The 19,928-nt window shown below is 38.5% G+C and overlaps 1 protein-coding gene across 1 annotated transcript in view; it reads left to right on the top strand.

The window, feature by feature from the left end:
* LOC137160227 (bifunctional heparan sulfate N-deacetylase/N-sulfotransferase 3) overlaps positions 1-19,928 on the top strand; it is a 127,924-nt gene that overhangs the window by 89,624 nt on the left and 18,372 nt on the right. Inside the window, exon 7 of the mRNA XM_067558684.1 lies at positions 666-794. Within this exon, the coding sequence (XP_067414785.1) occupies positions 666-794 (129 nt within the window). The remainder of the gene's footprint in view (positions 1-665; positions 795-19,928) is intronic.

Raw genomic sequence — 19,928 nt, forward strand, 5'->3', positions numbered from 1 at the left:
GAGACACTGAGCTGAATTCTATTGTAACTTATGCATCAACAACAAAAATAACACCATTTGAATGCAGAATCATTGTTAATGATGCGTGACCAAGAAAGAACCAATTTGACTTTCAAATTCTGCACTGAGTTTGTAGGGCTGGCACTAAAGAAAGCCTGCTTTTAAATGGAAACTGAAGAGATTTGAACAACAATCAATAAATAAAAAAACCACCAGGCTATTTTTATAGTTACTTTTCAGATTACGATCTCACTTCATGAAGAAAAAGGTTTTGGTGACTAGTCTTGAATTGCATTTATATTAGATATCAAATACATAAAGAGACTGAATTACATCTGGCTTTTTGACTGTAGTCACTGAGTTTCAAAAAAAATTCATGAATTTATGAGAAAAAATTGACAATATAAAATCACTTTTTTTTTTTTTATTTTGTTCAAAAATGCATTATACACTGATATGTCAGAATATTAGCTTACCCAGGCCTTGGATTCATTGTCCGTCTAACTACTGATTTCAGTTAAAGAAATCAATGCCAAATCTATAGAACAGTTTGCATGATAGAAAGTAAACGGTAAAGTTACAGAAGTTCATTTGTGTTAAATGCATTAGGAATGAAAATCATTTTGTTTTGAAATATTCTTCTTGATCATCCTGTTTTTACTCAGGTCCTTCCTAGGCAAACCTGTGGTCTGTTCACTCACACAATTTTCTATAAGGAGTATCCTGGGGGTCCAAAAGAACTAGACAAGAGTATCCAAGGAGGGGAGTTGTTTTTCACAGTTGTTCTCAATCCAGTAAGTACTACAACCTGCTTTTGAAATGATTAACAAAAAAATTATTAAAGAGAAATTTGGTGATGAACTAGGTCTGTCGGGGAATATTGATTTGTCACAGTCTTCTTTAGTTCCTTATCTAATACGTTTGAGCTCTAATACTGTGCATATATACTATAAGACTTAATAATTTGATGCTGGCTTCTATTTTATCTGACTTATAGTTAATGTCATGGCTAAAGCTAAGCCTCTGTCTTTTTTTGTTTTGCTTTTCTTTGATTTTTTTAGATTCAGCAAGTTAGAATTTAATCTTTTAAAGAATTAAGAATTCTTATTGCTAAAACTGCAACAAATACCTTAGGTGACATCCGTAAGAATTGATATCCTACTCTTGAGATTTCCGAGTCATAAATGTTAGAAATGGGGCTGTCAAATGATTAAAAAAATAATCATAATTAGTCGTGAGAATAAAAAAAAAGTCATGATTAATCAGAGTTTTAATTGCAGTGTTAAACAATAGAATACCAATTTAAATTTTTATAAATATTTTGGATGTTTTTGTACATTTTCAAATATATTGATTTCAATTTCAACACAGAATACGAAGTATACAGTACTCACTGTATAGTATTATTTTTATTACAAATATTTGCATTGTAAAAAAGATAAACAAAAGAAATAGTAATTTTGAATTCTCGTCATACAAGTGAAATCTCTATTATGAAGGTGCAACTTATAATTGTAGAATTATTATTATTATTTTTATATAACTTCACTCAAAAACAAAACAATGTAAAACTTTAGAGTCTACAGTCAAAGCATGAAGGGGCATAGGAATATCTGGCACATAAATACCTTGCAGCTACCTTCCAGCTATAACAATGCCATGTGAACGAACACCTTCTCTCACTTTCAGGTGACATTGTAAATAAGAAGCAGACAGCATTATCTCTCATAAATGTAAACAAACTTGTTTGTCTTAGTGATTGGCTGAACAAGAAGTAGAAATGATTGGATTTGTATGAGGTGAATTGAAAAATACTGTTTCTTTTGTTTATCTTTTTTACAGTGCGATTAACTGCAACTATTTTGTTAAATCTAGCTAATTTGTTCTGCATTAATTGCATGCATTAACTGCGATTGACAGCCCTAGTTAGAAACATTTATTGGTTTAGGAAAGTCACAAATAAGTAGGGCCCTACCAAATTCACAGCTATGAAAAACGTGTCATAGACCATGAAATCTGGTATCTCTCGTGAAATCTGGCTACTATAGGGGGATTGTGGTATTGCCACCCTTACTTCACAGTGGTGTAACCGTGGGGGTCTCAACTCAAAAGAAGGTTATGGGGGTGGGATCACAAGACTATTGTAGGGAAGTTGCAGTACTGCCACCCTTACTTCTGCACTCCCTTCAGAGTGGGATGGCTGGAGAGTGGCAGCTGCTGGGCAGGCACCCAGCTCTGAAGGCAGCACCACCACCAGCAACAGGGCAGAAGTGAGGGTGGTATTGGGGGAAGGAGTTGTCACTTTTGGGGTGGGGGCCAGTGCTAGCCTTAGGGGTGGACGACGTGTTTGGGGGGCTCTGTAGTCACATCATACACATGCAGGCAGCCAAAGGCCCCTTTAACTACAAGTGCTGGGCCCAGAGCTGGGGAGAGGCAGGACTGGGGATGCCCCGAACAAGGGATCCTACCATGTGCTGGGCTCCAGCTGCTAGTCTCGGCTAGCTGAGGAGGGACAGGACTTCCTCTTCCCCAGCACCAGCTGCTCCCAGGACCAGATCAGACCCACCTCTGGGAACTTCTCCCAGCTGCAGGAAGATCCGTGGCTGCTGGCTGGTGCCCAGCTCTAAAAAAAGCACCACCATCAGCAGCAGCACAGAAATCAGGGAGGCATGGTATGGTATTGCCACCCTCACTTCTGCACTGGTACTGGCAGTGGTACTGCCTTCAGAGCTGGGTGCCAAGCCAGTAACCACCACTCTCCAGCCACCCAGCTCTGAAGGCAGTGCAGAAGTAAGGGTGGCAGTACTGCAACTTCCCTACAATAGTCTTGTGATCCCCCACAACCTTCTTTTGAGTTGGGACTCCCACGATTACTCCATTGTGAAATTTCAGATTTATATATCTGAAATCATGAAATTTAAGATTTTTAAAATCCTATGACTGTGAAATTTACCAAAATGGAATGTGAATTTGGTAGGCCCTACAAATAAGTGACTTTTCTAATGCTTTTTGAGAATTTCTCATTTACTGATTCATAGGCACAGTTCACTGTACTTCAGTGTAAAGTTCCAGTTAAATGGACCACACAATTCATCAGTCAGTTTACCCTCTTATTTATCCATGGTGGAGAAAGAATGGAACAGCCAGGCTATTAAACTGCAGAATATTGACGATTAGCATAGAACAGCACAGTACTTTTGAAATCGGCTTGAATTAGGTCAGTTTTATCAAGAATTGACATGAGACTCCTATCCTTAGGCAAGTTTTGGCCCCAAGGTCCTGGTGAACTTGAATTGAAAGGCAAAGTGTGGATAAAAGCTACGTTGCATTTGCAACATGTAAATAAGATTTAGTATGATGAATTTACACTGACACTTAAACTCTATGACTGGGATTTTCAAAGGTGCTTAAAGGACTACGACATCTACCTCCTTTCAGATAGTTTGAATAGCCCAGCCTAAATATTACTGAGCTCTCATTTAATACACAAAAACATCAGTGGGATTTCAGTGGAAAGAAGCTGTCCGTAAGCAACTCTGGGTAATTTGATTCACAATTGGCAAGCAATTCTTTTTCAAGATTTAAATTCTTTTACACTTCAGTTTCAGTTGTTTGGGGGTTTGGGTTTCTTGTGGTTTTTGTAATGTTAGAGGTTACACAGTGAACATAAGAAAGAAAAAGCACACATCCCACCACAAAGCTACAGTTTCCCTAGTTCAGGATGCTGTGCCTGCAGGAGTCACTCTTGAATTCAGATGAGGCAATAGCATCAGGTACAAATAGAACATTACACCTTTTCAGGTCAGGTAAATTAATAGGGTAAGATTGGGACAACACTTTGGGTGGGAGGCCTCAGTGAAAACCTGAGTGCTTCAGGAAGTTGCTGCAACTCTTTTAAGGGGTGCAGGGAGGCTCAGGCACCGCCCTGCTTTGTCAGGATATGGAACAAAGCTCCTCAAGGGCAGTTCTGTGGCTCAACAAATGGGACTGGAAGAAAAAGGTACAGCAGCAAAAAATTGGAGTCAAATGGTGAACTGCACTCCAAGATTAGAAAGAGGCCTGGACATAAATTAGCTGACAGGAACCCGTCTGATCCTGACAGCAGTGTGGTAGCAAAGTTTAAAGTCGGCTGATTGCCTGAATCATAAATCCAGCCAAAAACAAGAGTTGTACCTGAGGAGGATTTGTTACTTCTGGGCGTGGGACGGTAACATGGCCAAGTCTGAAGCAGCACTTTCTGACTGGCACTCAGGGATGTGGAACATTCATCTTCCCCACCTTGAGATATTTCCCTGTGATCATCCTGATTTTTTCAGGGCATGACATGTGTTGCAATAGTGCCATGTTGTTCACTTTGGCACAAGAAATGCATGCCCTAGAACAACAATTTTGTAGATTTTGGGCTGGAAAAAATCTCTTGAATTATTTTGTGTTGTCTTTTGAACTCTTAGGTTTGGCAGTCTGAACATTAGCCAAATAGGAGGAGTTACTTGATATAGCCAATTCTTCTGCTTCACTTGTCCAGGCCTTTCCCAATCAACCTGTCAGTGGGCTAATGCAGTCAGCACTCACCTACTAGAAAATCTGTAATTGGTATCCACTCTACTTCTACTCTCTAGTATTTAAAAGCCCTTTACTACTCCTATCTAAGTAAGCACACAGCTGCATATGCACAGATGGGGGGTATCCGATTTAAAAAACAAAATCTGGCTTTTGTATACATTACTTGACATCTTGCTTAGCACTAATGCTCTGCAATACTGCATAGGAGACCTTTTAGTCCTAATCCTGCCAACTCATTCCCTGTTATTTAAATTAATACAGCAACACCAGGCCAGCATGTGTTGTATACTTATCCGATCTCTTAAGCAAATCAAAGTTGATCCTGTGTTGTATTTGGATGTGAGACTTTTGGGGAAACAGACCATAAAACATGTGTTCCTTTTCTATACTACACAACAGCTGCTGTTCCATTGTGAATAGAACCTATTTCTGCAATTCTGGTTGCATTCACTCCCACTTTTCATTGGTTTATTAATATTATATCCCTTAGTTCCAATTGTCATTAAAGAAATTGTTGTATATAAAAATTACATTAATATAGAAGAATTTCACTTTAAAGCTGAGACTTTAATTGTATAAAATTCAAAATTAAGATTCCCTCCACACCCTGAACAGTGCCTCTTTTTGTGTTTTATTATTTTTTATTTTTTTATTTGAATTACTGTAGCATCTGGAGACCCCAGTTGGAGATCAGAACCCATTGTGTGGGGCACTGTAGATGCACATAATAAAAAGTTAGTCTTCTCTCCAAAGAGCTTACAAACTATATATATTGCAGCACAACAGCTGATGTATAAAATAGATAAACTAGGGGGAAAGACAAGATAAACAGTGAAAAGAACATGATTATTGGTGTAATACATAGCATACCTGTCTAGCAGTTGTTGACTGATAGGACTGATAGGACAATCTTTATATGAGTTACAATATAGTCGTTCATTGCATAATCGCACAAGTCTAAGCAATGAGACATATTATTCAGCATACAATACAATATAAAATAATAGGAGTTAAATGCACTCTTTTTTTTTTTGTAACTGCATAGGCACACTGGGAGCATTTTGCCATGACAAACTGCAGGTATAGATTTAAGGGCTGCCTTTGAAAAGATGGACCATAAGTTTTAAATATTTATTTAAAAATAATTCCTAAAGCTATTAGCCTTTGAACTGACAGATAGCTAATTTTTAAAAAATAGGCTTGTCATACACATTTTTTAAAAGTGTTAAATGCATTTATATCATAAATTGCAAGTCTAACAAAAATGTTATATTTATACAAACAGACACTTCTAAAGGTAAAGCACATGTTTTCACATATTTCCATGATCACAACATATCATATTTTATTTCACAAACTTTCACATACATAGAGTAAACTAGTTAGAATTAATTTTTGAGGGAATAATCATAATATATCCAGCCTACTACAGAAAACAAAACCTCCATTAGGAAGATTTCTCACTATATCACTTGTCCATAGATATAAAGAACATCAAGAGGAACCATTATAAAGGAATCATTACTCTGTCAGATAAATAATAATCTCATCTTTAAAAAAAAAAAATTAAAGAAACACTTACACTTTCACGGAAATTTATGGATAAGGTGAATTTAAAATTAAATTTAAGCCCTAACTATGATTTCACTTATGTTGTTGGTTTAGCTTGGACTATTAACATTATGTGAAGATAGTTTTTTGTGATTGAAAGTTATTAACCTGATTCTGTAGGAAATGCATAAGAGTACCTCACATTCAAGACAATGCCCATAAAAATCAGCCCCAAAATGTTCTCTGTGGTCTGGTCATAACTTTTCACCAGAGAGGCTTTCTTCCTGTAATAGGCTGGAAACAACCACAACCACAAAAAATAGTACCATATGTGAATCTGTAAGCTTTTGACATGAGAATCTGTATTAGTGCCATTTTCCCAGGGCATTCTTAATGCACTAGCTCTGCAGGTAAGAAAAGTATCAGTCTACACAGGAAATCCTGCTCTGCAAACGATCTCTGCTAGTTATATTTTATATGGGACATAAGAGCTGATGTACCAAAGTAGTTAATCTTGTGGTCTGCAAACCTCTGTATTTATTTTGTATCGATTTATATCCCCAGACTGCTGGTTGAATTGTGATCTGATAGTGGCTGTAAAATGACCTTGACAGCAAGGCCTGTTATGTTTATAAAGCATTGAGTGCCTAAGTGCTACCTAACTGTGAAAAAAGACTAAATGGTTTTATAACACCTTGCCTACTTTCTAATAATACTTTACATTTCTATAATGTCTTCTGTTGAAGATGTCAAAGGGCCAGATTCTCATTAATGTCAATGGACTTGGGCCAGTTTACAACAGCTGAGGTTCTACCACAGTGTCCCACAAAAATGAATGAATCAAGCCCCACAACAATCCTGTATTATTAGTATATGAATATTATTTTTCTAATTTTACAGATCAGGAAGCTGAGGCAAGCAGAGATTATATGACTTGCCCAAAACCATATGACAGAACTAGGAAGAGACCTCAGATCTTATGACTCTTATTCTTACTTATATGTAAGACAAACATGTTGTCAGTTGTCATTAGCCATCTATCCAACTGTAAACTTTGTTTAGTCATTGGCCTCTGAGCTCTGAGGATTACTCCTTTTTCCTCTCCTCTTTCTCCTTTTACGTAGCATTGGCTCCAAGTGGGACCACATAGACAAGATCCTTCTCTTTGTTTTCAGCTGCTTTCACAGGTTACAGCCCCTTCCTTACAAAGAAGAACCTTGTTTCTTTGGAAACAGCTGGGCACAGGAAGAGATGCAAGCACCATATGACCTGCCAGTAATCAGTCCATAAACCTCAGTACGAGAATCACTGGTATAAGGCAACGTGAACCTACAGAACATATCAAAAGGAAGAACTGAATTCAAATGTTTTTTGTCCTCTACCTCTGTTCAAGAAGTCAGACAATAAACATTTAAGGGTCCGTCCCTAACCATTTGCACCTCACAAAGTAAAGTAATACTCACCATGAAAGTGGCAAAACGTGGCCTTTAGGAACTTTTAGGGAAGAAAATGTTATTGTTTCTGGGTTTTTTTTTCTTTTTTTTTTTTTTTTTTAAGTAGTAATTTGCATTAATTTAACCAAAACATTTTTAATAATCCCAAATGATTCCACAAAATCTAAATAAAGTAGTGCAATATCTAGGCATCAAAAATATTTCACTCAAGTATCTGTGCCTGATAAAATCGTTAGACCTTTCAGGGAAAACGTGACTCATCCATCTTTGTCTGCAGTATTAAATGAATATTCTGGATTAGTAGAAAGAGGTTTCTGTTCAGTGTCTCAAAGAATGAAATGATACCAATCTCCTAAGGCTATCTTGCGAAGGATGAAAAAAGTGAGCATTTAGGTTTTGAATTATATATATAACCATCAGGTAGATATAGTACACTGTCATCCACAGTATAATTTCTTGTAGGATTTAATAATAAAACATGACAAGAAGACACTATTACTAGCCGTGGGCCACTTTGAGAACAGTTAGGTCCAACGGCCAAGGAGAATTGAACATACAAACACACCTTTTATATAAATCTATGTGAACATTTCTCTCTGTCTCCTGCTGTTTGATTCTCTTGCTCACATACAAAACACTGTGGATATTATGGACATACATCCATGCTACTAACTTATGTCCATCATAGTCAGTGCTTTTATTACCAGTTGATGTGGAGCAGATGTGACAGGACTGTTTGTATATGTAAGCGGAGGAGTTTAAATTGAGAGAGCACCTGCTGTAGATTTTCGGGATCAAACATAATGAATTCCTCAAAGCCTATGCTGAGGCTGTACTACAGGCCAAGAGAACATTCCTATCAGCCTCCACTGAAGCTGCCAAATCCTGCACAAGTTGCTATCCAGGGTGATAATGTACTTCATCAATCTTGAGTGCCTATAACCTGCATCAGAACAGAGCACCAAGCAGTGTGAAGAACTGTCATCCTACTTTGCTGAAAAGATCACGCACATTCAGAAAGCCTTCTCAAGCAGCGTGGATCTCCTCCACTAATAACCACCAACCGACAGCCCCCCTGCATTCCTAGAGTTCATCAATAATAGAGTCTTGATTATAGAGTCTCGATCTAAGACTTGTGTATCTGACTCTTCCTGGCTGGTGAAAGAGGGTCATGAACAACAGGTTCCACTCCTGATTTAAAATAGACTATGCCTCATTCAGAGAAAGAATCTTCCCACCCTCCTTCAAACACACAATAGTCTGACTAACACTAAAAAAACCCAGCCTAGATATATTGGTTCTGGCCAACTAACACCCATTGTCAAACTTCCCATTACTGAGCAAGCTTGCAGAGAAGCTAGCCAAAGGCAACAACAAGCTAATTTAACTGACACTAACCTACCTAACACAATCAGGATTCAGGCAAGGACATAGAATTGAAAACATTTCAGTAACACTGATGAATGATCTCCTTATGTCCATGGAGGGAGGGCAGACAGCTAGTCCTCTCCACCTGGATTTCTCTGCACTGTTGACTGTGCAATACTGCTGTTTTGCCTGAAAGAGGTGGCAAAGTCCAGGGTAATGAGCTAAAATGGTCTGAGTCCTTCCTGGAGAGATGCACCTAATAAGTAGTAATGGGAAACTGCATCTCCACTGCTAGACCCCTTACTTCTGGAGTCCCACAAGGATCAATTCTCTCCTCAACAAGTAGCTACACTAAGTGAACTGGTCCGACGATATGGCCTCAAGTGCCAGCAATGTGCAGATGACACACAACTCTACCTTTACCACATATGACCATATCAGTACCTCCAAGATGGCCAAGTGCTTGGACAAGATCAGCTCATGGATGAAGAGAAGCTGGCTGAAGCTGAACCCAAAGCAAGACACAGGTTATGCAGAGGAAAGCATTTTGAAGGGTTTGCAGCCCTGTGGTCCAGTCTCCTTGGGTTCAAACTACATGCCCACAATAGGTTAATTCTGTTTGCAGTTTTTGAGAACTCCTGGATTCCTTACTGGTAGTAAGCTCTCATATAACAGCCTATATAAGTAAAGCTTTCTGTCATCTCCCATAGGCAGTGAGACTTCATCCTATCACACTGGATGATGAGCTGGTCTCAGTTACTCATGCTTGTTACTTCTTGGCTCAATTACAGCAGTGCGGTATAGCTGGGCATAAAGCCTTCAGAATTTAGGAAACTCCAAATGGTACGGAACCCTGCAGTACATCCTCTTAGTTACACAGGCTACCGTGAGCACAATATGTGCTCCGTCACTCTTTACACTGGCTTCCCATAGAATATCACAGCAAGTTCAAGGTCTCAGTCTGGGTCTAAGATAGCTGAAAGATGACCTAAATCTCTGGGATGAAAACAGTGGTCAATAACTTCACTCCTCTGGCACAACAGGACTCTTTATAATAAGGATAAAGTTAGTCTGTGCCGGAGAACTTCTCAGGGGCCTGTCAGAGACTGTGAAATGAATTCTCAAAGGCACTAAGGATCATCACAAACCTCTCCACTTTCTGCTCCAATCGCAAGGCATGTTTCTTTGACTTTGCCTCTAACATAAATATGTAGCAACAAGTATATTAAAAAAAATTCCTAAGCCTAAGCAAGACTGTCCACTTCTTCCCCTGGGTAAAAGATAATACCTGAGAGATGTGTATTCACGTTGCTTAATGAACTATTGGAAAATGTTCAGATACTATAGTTATGAGTACTGTATAAGAACCTATAAAGAACAGAATGGAGCAGCTATATTACATTTTCTGTTTTAAAATATTTGTCTTCTATGCTACCTAGAGAAGCTGTTGTCTGGTCAAGTCCCCAAATTCATGCAGAGCCCCAATGAGCAATGGAGCACTTGCATGTATAGAGGGACTACCTAGATGGTGGCTACCTAGTGGCAGGGAAATGTGTTCCATAGCCCTAATTTGCCTTTGAATCTGCGATGCCATCAGCTTCCCTGCTCAATTTTCTGAGGTAAATCATGAAGTTAGCTCCCATCCATCAAAGTAGCCAGGAGTATGAGGTCAGTTGTTTGTAAAATAGATCATTGTTTATTTTATTAATTTGATACAAGTAGCTATTATAGACCTCTGTTTGTATAACAGTAATGACAGGGAATGGTAACAGAGATGTTTCAAAGTGTGTTGTACACATGTATGTGTACATTAGGATGTGCACTGGAATGTACTCTAATCCAAACAGATAAATTGATGGTGCATCTAGTTTTGCACTATTGAAGTCAATGGGAGTTTTTCTATTGTCTTCAGTGGAGCTGTAACATGTGCTTATTCATTATGCTTTAAGATATTGGGGTGCATGAGGAACAGGCTATAGAATAATACTGGAAATATTATAATTACATTTTATAAATCAGTAATACAGCCTCATCTGGAATACTGATGCAGTACTGGTCACTCTGTCTAAAAAAAATAGAGAATTAGAAGCAGTTCAGAAAATGGTGACAAGAATGACCATAGTCATGGAAAAATTCTAATTTGAAGAGAGATTGAAAAGATTGGGATTGTTTATCTAAGAAAGGAATTGTATAAAAGGGAATCTGATAAAAGCATATAAAATAATGAATGGTCTAGAAAGGTAGTTCAGGAGGTTGTGTTTTTCCATGTCTCATAACACAAGAACAGGAGATAGTCAATTAAATTAAAAGGTGGAAAATTCAGAAATGATCAAAGGAAAAAATTTTCATAGACTGTGGAACTCACTGCCACTGGATGTTATTAAGGCCAAATTTAGCAAGATTCAAAAAGGGATTGGTCATTTAAAGGAATAACAAAAATGCTCAAAGTTATAATAATTAATGATAACAGAAAATTTGGATCAATATAAAATCTCATGATTCAGGTTTGAAGCCAATCTCTAATTCTTAGGCATTCAGATGAGATTTTCATGGAGGTCAGACTATCCCACAGCTGTTCGCTGCAGCGTTTCTGTGAAGCACCTAGTGCTGGCCATTTATGAAGACAGGATACTACACTAGATGAATGGGTCTGATCCAGTATGGCAACTCTTATGCTCCTGTGTTTATTAATTAATTTTAGCACATGGAAATACTTACACTTTTCCTAAATATAAATTAAAGAAATAAAATTCATATTTTCTTAGCAGATGAAATTTATTGAAATGTGCTGTATTCATCAGCATCAGTTTCCATCAATAGATTGGAATTTATTACAAGACAAGAGCTTATTTCAGTTTTTGAATCTATTTTATTTACTTTCTAAATCCTGGAATCAGCAGATAAATATCCTAAAATATTCTAAAATCTGAGCCACTTATTAGGTCAATGATTCTTAACATAAAACTAGACAGCTCAACAAAGACAAAGTAGTGAATGACATCTCATTGATGTCAGTGAGAATTGAAGGCTCTCAGTACTTTCCAGAAAGCATTCAGCACCTGGCAGGATTGGCCCTAAAACAGGAACTACACAGGAGAGTGATTCAAGCTGTTGTGGATACATACCACTTAGGAGCATTGCCCTCCGACAAGATGTCCATCAGTCCTTACTGAGGAAATCACAGCTCAGGAAATCATTTTAGATCTCACAGCTATGACCCAACTCCTCTCAAAAAAGTGCACCATATGAACCTATATGTACTTCATCAAAAGACATTCTACGTCTCTGGATCAAAGGGAAGAAGGAAAATGCACCGTGGAAAGGCACCGCAGTGAAAGCACTCAAGTGGTAGACTTCCCTACATTGAAAATAATATATAGCAGATGTGTGTTCTGTGTATGGTTACACTGATGCATGAAGCGAGATTGTCAATGATTTAGGCTCCACATCTGATTCACCCTAAAATAGCTATAATTTGCTGTGCCTTGAACGCTAAGTATTATTTTCCTTCAATGTCCACCTTCCTCATTTTATAGTAAGTAGAAGTATTATTACACTAATTGACTTGCAGCAAGGGAGAAATTACCATCTTTTGCACAAAAAATGAGAACATGTATTAGAGCCAGTGGATCCTGCTGTTTCTTAATGTGGGCTTAGTGAATAGTTAGGTTTCGGAACTACTGAGGCAGATATAAAAGCAAAGACATTCAGGATCAAATCCTTTAACAGTCCATTGACTGCTTTGTGCAATACCTGTGAGTTAGATTGTGCCTGTTAGGCACAGCCCAAGTTGCCCAGAAGGAGCACTCAGATGCAGGTGCCTCCCAGAGCTCTCTGACGTGCATGGGGCAGTACACCTCCTACTACACCCCTTTATGAAACACAGCCTGCTCTCTTCTGCATGTTGATTCTACTCTGCATGCTAGTCCCACTTCACAGGATAGCCTTACCTCTTCCCCATCCCTTCCTGCCTGTTTAGGGATCCCTTACACTTCCAATAACGCTAATGGAAGCATTTCTGAGCTCCCATGAATTTAGGAACAGAAATTCTATTTCGACCTTAGGTAGGATGCACAAGATGGGATAAACTCCTTGCACCTCTCTCTGTGCCTCATTACACACCTATGTAAGTGTCAGGCAGAAACTGGTCCAATGTTTTTTGTAAAATATAGCAAAAAACAAGTGAAAAAAACAAGCAAAATTACACTAGATTATATGTATATAAATATAGCTTTCTAGTTAAAAATTATAACAATAAAAACACCATATATTTATTTTGATGCAGGTGTGATAATATATTGCTAATCAACCACAGAAAAATTCAATATGATGATATATTTAGCATGCCCAAAACTCAAATTATGGATGGTAATAATAAAACTTTGCACACATACAGCACCTTCCATTTGATCCCAAAGCACTTCACAGACATCAGTGAGTCAGCTGTTACTGACATACCTGTGAGGTAAATAGATACTATATCCTATTTTATAGACTGGGAAACTGTGACAGAGGAGTTAAGTGACTTACCCAAGGTCATAGAAATAGTATGTAGTAAAGCTGTATATACAACTCAGTCTGACTCTCCTGACTCTCACTCTAGTTCTTCATCCACTAGACCAGATATGTAATTGTATTTATTTTTATAAAAGTTCCAGGATTCTAGTAGGTTTTGTGGAGAAAATACATTTGACTGTGTAAGTTAAATTAAACCAACTGAATCTATATCTTTACAAATAGACAAGTCTATGGCAGCTTTGAGACAATGCTGTGCAACTTTTGCTACACCGCTCAAAAAGGAATCTCTCTTAACCAATTTAAAAATATATATTCAAGTATAGACCTAATTCATTATTCTGTCATTTTGTGAGTCTAATAGAGGAAGAACAGCTGTTACTGAGTCTCTGAATACCTGAAATTGAACTCTTCTGAGTAATATGGAGACAATATCAGAACTGCAAACAGAGTGTACACAATGCAAAATTAATTGGAAAATAGGTGATCTGAGAGTTAGACATACACATGTGGCCTGTAAACATTTGTTCAGCAACCAAAATAATAGCAATATATTAAACTCGTAATACATCTGCTTCTAGCACCTAACAGAGAGAGACTAATTAATCATCAATCATATTGTTTTAAGTGCTAAATTTACTGTATTGAATTATAAAATCTTAATTCTGCCATGGGATATTGGTGCACAACATATAATGTGAATTTGAGGGCAAAATTGTGCCTATGACAAAAATATGTAAGTGTATGGTTTGACAATATGAAATTAAAGTTGAATTGCTCAAAGTTAGTTTGCCTTAGTCAGTTATAAATATGAAAGCAGTGCCTAATCCAGGAGAAATGTGTACCCTCATCATCCTTTTCCTTTATGACTCATCTGCTCCAAAATGTGAAAATAGTAAGAACTTTGCTATACATTTTACTTGTTGCTTATTCCTGTGTTGGTACTTTATTAACTGCAGTCAGGTCCAACAGTCCTGTGTGTAACTAACTTCCACTGAAGTCAATGGAAGTTATTTGTGCATACAGATTTCAGGAAGGAGGAACAGTGGGGCCTAAACTAGACCTATGCAAAATATTTCTGTCAAAACTTGAATATGCTCAAACTGATCTTGAGTTTGAGGTTTGGTAAGTTTTACAGAACTGAGGGAAGGATGTTTACACAGTGGGGAAATCCACAAACCCCTTTCCAATATCCCTTCCCAAGCCAACCAGATTATCTCTGTTTCTCCACATCAGTTATTCACAATAATTGAACAAGGCTCAAGACCTATCCTACTTATCATGGTGAGCCTGGTAAACTTCTCCCCTATTCCAGTATTCCTTGGTGGTCCCCTCCCTTTTCTGAAGGGAGAGGATGTTTGAGGCCAGAAAGATGAAATAGGGCACAGAAGGATGAGGGGGTGCTCACACATACATCCCTAAAAACAGCATCACTGTGGGGTCTCCAAAGTCTGTTGAGTGGAAGGCAGAATGCCATGTAGAAAGGGGGCTCCTCTGCTTTTCTCAGAAAACCTCCTGTCTGTATGAACATTGTAATTTCAACTAAGAATTTCCTCTCTTTCTCTTTGTTAATAGATACAACAATTGTTGTTTTGAACTAATAGATATTTATTCATATCTGTACTTTAAAAATAAAGTTTCTCTTCTCGGGAAGCATGGTATTTTTAGTGTTTTCATTTTATGTAAATTATTTGTCAAATATATATTGTTTGTTCTTGGAACATAAATTAGATCATTTCAGTTCATCTTGTGCATGTCATTTAATAGTAGAGATCCAGTCACAATCTAAATGATAATTATTGACCTACATGCTGTTACACCCAGCTGGGAAGAATTGTTGTAACAAAATCATTTCCATTACAATAAACAATGCATAATTGCATTAAAAAAGATAAAAGCTGTATCGTTTGAATGCTTGTCCTGTTTCCCTTAATTTCTTCAGCTTCAACCAGAAGCCAAAAGGACCTTCTGATCAGCTACTTATAGGGTTTGGAAGAAAATAACAGAGAGAGCACTTTTGCCACTCCTATTCTGTGGAGGAAAGAAAAGGGAGATGCTGACAAGAAGCCGAAAGGAGCTGATTATACAGCTATCCAGAGGGCTCTGTGTGGAAACAGAACAGAGAAGAGCACCTTTGTTATTGTGATTCAGAGAGGGGTGGGAGAAAGAAAGGAGTTGCTGCCCAGAGGCCAGGTTTAGTCACAAACTATCATTTTAAAGATTGTCTCTATTCAGTTTCAGTCCCTTTATGAAGGATATTAAATCCCGTGGAGAGTGTGCAGTGAAGTGCAACCAAGATGATAATTTCTTTATGAGAAAAGGCTAAGAAGGGTGAACCTACTTGTACTGAAGTTCAGAAAATATTGAGATGCCCTAAAAGAAATAGTTTAAAAAGAGGGCTTGATATAATAGAATGAAATAGGATGTTTTCACTGAAGGACACAGACTAAAATGCAGGCGGGTTATAGTAAACAGGAATTCATTCAGAGCTGGTTCACTTAAAAGAAGCAGATGGAGAAATATATGAAGCTTCATTTGTATCTCCTGGGATTGCTCAAAGGTGCAAGATTATTGGGGCAGGATTATAGGACAAATTACGTCAATTACTGGATTTAGCCTCCCTAAGGCTCACAATTGGTCTGGTTAGATCTTTCAATTAGTGATGTGGCTTTTCAAGAGAATAAATCTTACAACAATGTATTTGCTAACAACACAGTAATTATTACCTAGGATGGATAAAGAAAGCATTCGCCTTTGTTAGAATTTGTTACAGTGGATTTTGGGACATTGTGATAATGGAAAAAAAAATTGTCATAGTCTCATTGGACAGCTTGCTGCACAGGTGTGTGGGAAGGTAGGAGTGGGAAATAGGCTAAGTCTTGGCTTTGCCATGCAACACACCAGTCTGTGCAGTTGAGCCAGTGTGAAGAGAAATGTAAGCCACCAAAAGGGATGATGCACATCACTGCAGCAAGGGGGAAGCAGGGACCAGATTGTGACCCTTAAAGTGGCCATAAAGATGCTGTAGATCACCCTCAGAGAAATCCCCCAATGTACAGGAAAATTCCTGGGAGATGTAGAGTTGGCTCTACTTTACCTCGCCTAGAAGTGTCTGGTGCATGATGCATATTAGGGATCTGATGCCTGATGGGATCTGCATGCATGATGCATATTAGGGAAACTGGAGTGTGGCCAGAATACTGCTACACTCCAGCTATTCATAGCTGCCAAAATGGCCTACAAGGGTCTTTCGTAGATGGATGTAGACTCAGGAAACCCACAGGCTGCTCTGACCTGTGGAGGGGGCTTCACTGTCTCTTAGCAAGTCCTAGTATAGGGAAGGGGCAATTGCCAATCCTCAGATCAGATGTACTCATGTCTTGAGGCTTAGGTGAGTAATTTTCCCTTATTTTCAATGTAGCACAAGATGGGGTCATTATTTTACATTTTCACAAATACTTATGGGCCTAAGCTCACAGTCAGTGGGACTGGAAATGACTTTAATAGGTGCTCACTAAATAACATCTTTAAAAGTGGGGAAAACTACTGTTTAGATTGTCCCTGAAAGAAAATATCAGATAATATGTTAGATTTCGTGTAGAAGTAAAAAAGACACCTTCTTTCATATAAAGATGTAGTATATATCATGTACTTGGTAACAATAAATATGGCTTTCTGTAAAGTTTTAGTTATCTGAGTCTTAAACTGGTATCTGATCATCTCTCTCTTGTTAATATTTACTCACAAAGTATTTATAGTGTAAGAATGGTGGCAAAACTCAAACTGAATCTCTGTTTTGACATTTTCCCCCTTCATCGACAGTGTTTCATATACTGAAGATGATTTATTATGATCTATTCAGTCCATTTTTTAACCTCCATTCCATAACGTTCTTTAAAATTATGGTGATATTCCCTTCAGAGAAAGAATAATACATATTTTCCCTGAACTAATAACCTTTTCAGGTTCTCTTTCTTTTTTCTTCCAGTGCAGTGCTGAAGTTGTTGACAGGTAGGGAATTGCCAGGAGATGAACTAACATTATAAATGTCAGAGGTCAGTACAGGTGTAGGAAAGAGAGATGCTGCCAAGGAAGCAAGCTAACATTTTTTGTGAAAACATTCCAATTGTATCTTTGTTGAGAACAACGGTCCTGTTGCTGGTCTGCTCATGCTTTCAGAACTAAACATAATAAAGGAAACTTGAAAGGTTGCACATTTGGCAAAACTATGTATTATGCCTTGTCTAAAGGGAATATTTCCATCTTCTAAAAAATAATGTTACTGTCCTAGCTTAAAAAGGAGATTGAGTCCTGATAAATTATCTCTCAGTATATCTCTTTATCCTTCTGGAGTAGCACAAAATGAAGCCCTAGGCTTGAGTCACAAGACAAGAAGTGTCATAGCATGACACTCATTAAACAAATTTTCTGTGAAACACTGTGTTTGCTCATTGCAAATGCTGCATAATGTTAAGGTAGAATTACAAAACTAGAAATGCTAAGTTTTAAAAATGTATGTCTTATGAAGTCACAATGCTTTAAAATACTTTGAGACCAAAACAGTGCAAGGTCAGTTTCTTGCACTGTAGACCTCAAATGATCTCCTCTCCCTGTTTGTTTCTTTAATTCAAGGTTTGAATTCCTTCACACAAAGCAATAACATTAATTTCTGAAGTGGTTTCAGAATCATTCTCAGTAAATGTCTTTTTGTTAAAAGGAAAGCTCATAGCAAGTTTCATTGTCAGTAGAATAGAAATGAAACACAAGTAGGATTAGCAGAACTTCTGGAACATGGTGTGCTAAGTTTCTCATAGAAGCAAGGCTGTAGAATTTGGCTTTGCACTGGTTTCTTAAAAAAAAAAGTGGGTGGGAATTCCACTCTTCTAAAGGGAAGGAAATTGCAAGTTATTCTGTGAGCACAAGGCAGATTTCATCAGTGAAAAACTATTTTTCATATTGTGAAAATGAAGCATTTTGCAAATTGAGTTCTGATCTTGCAGCCCTTACTCCCATGAGTACTCCTAGTAAGCGCTAGTCTTTGTATGTCTGTATATTCATACTGTGCTCATCAACATGTTATTTGGGCACCCAATATTGCACCTCTTATTCATGAGTGCAACTGCTGTTGACCTCAGTTGGGGAACTGCATCTATGTGGGAACCTGATCTTGTAAGCTCTTACCCACACGAGTAGTCTTTACTCAGACAAATGATCCCCCAGGGATGTACCATAAGGATGTGATTCCACAAGATGATGGGTGCTTCCTTTGAGGAATTCCTGTGGAGACTTGTGGAGTAGAGCACCCTCAGTTCCTTAAGCCCTGGTCTACACTTACCTGGCGATTCGGCAGCAGTTGATGGGAGTTACGCAAGCTACGCAGAGTAGTTTGTGTAACTCTCGTCGACTGCTGTGCTTCCCTTCTGCGTGGCATCTTCACTGCACTGCACCGATGGGAACCGTATTCCCGTCGACGCAGCACTACGCCACTTGAGGGTATGTCTATACTGATAGTGGCAAAATCGCTGCTGTCAGATCGATCTTTCTAGATCGACTGAATGGTTAGTGTAAACCCGCTCAATTGATCAGGAAGCCAACGTAGTAAAACCATCTCCTCAAGTGGCATAGCGCTGCGTCAATGGGAATGCAGTTCCCATCGGCGCAGTGCAGTGAAGACACCGCGCAGAATGGAAGTACAGCAGTCTACAGGAGTTATGCAAGCTATTCTGCGTAACTCCCAGCGACTGCCGCCAAATCTCCAGGTAAGTGTAGACCAGGGCTGAGGGGGTGGTTTTACTGTGTCGACTTCTGGTGACTTCTGGATCGATTGAGCGAGTCTTCACTTGACCGCTCAATCGATCTGGATAGGTCGATCTGATTTGCTGCCGTCAGTGTAGACGTACCCAACTCTGAGAGCGCTACTGAGTCCAATGACCTCAACTGGCAGGAGCGGGCACAAGGGGAGTCAAGCAGGGGCACAAGCCCCCCCAATAATCATCAGGGACACAGAACTCATTCAGCCCCAGGGCAGTTGGGGGAGGAGCAATCGAGTTCCTGCCAAGGCAGGAGTGGGGAGAAGGGAAGAAAGCTCCTCCTGGGGCAGGGCTTGGGCGAATGTGCTCCTCTAAAAGGGGTCAAATTAAAATTTCTGTGCACACTCCTGTCAACTGGGAGTACTCATTTGTGTAACAGATGCATGATCAAACCTTAGGAGTTAGGCAGGCAGGCAAACTTAGGCAGGCAAACTTATCCACTCTTATGAAATCGAGCAAAACATTTCATTGCAAATATTTCATACAAAATTCAATGAAAATGTTCTGACTTGCTCCAAGAAAACGTTTTCTTCCCCCCATTTCTACATATAATTTGACTGTGTGTTCATTGTTTGAGGATATATCACTAATAAGAAGTTGGACATTGTCAAAGGATTTGCTACAGCAAATAATTGTTTTTGAGAATTTAGGCCATTTAATTAGGGTC

The sequence above is a fragment of the Emydura macquarii genome, unplaced genomic scaffold (assembly GCF_026122565.2).
Source record: "Emydura macquarii macquarii isolate MOO-44397 ecotype Brisbane River unplaced genomic scaffold, CSIRO-AGI_Emac_v2 contig_2171, whole genome shotgun sequence".
Classification (NCBI taxonomy): Eukaryota; Metazoa; Chordata; order Testudines; family Chelidae; genus Emydura; species Emydura macquarii.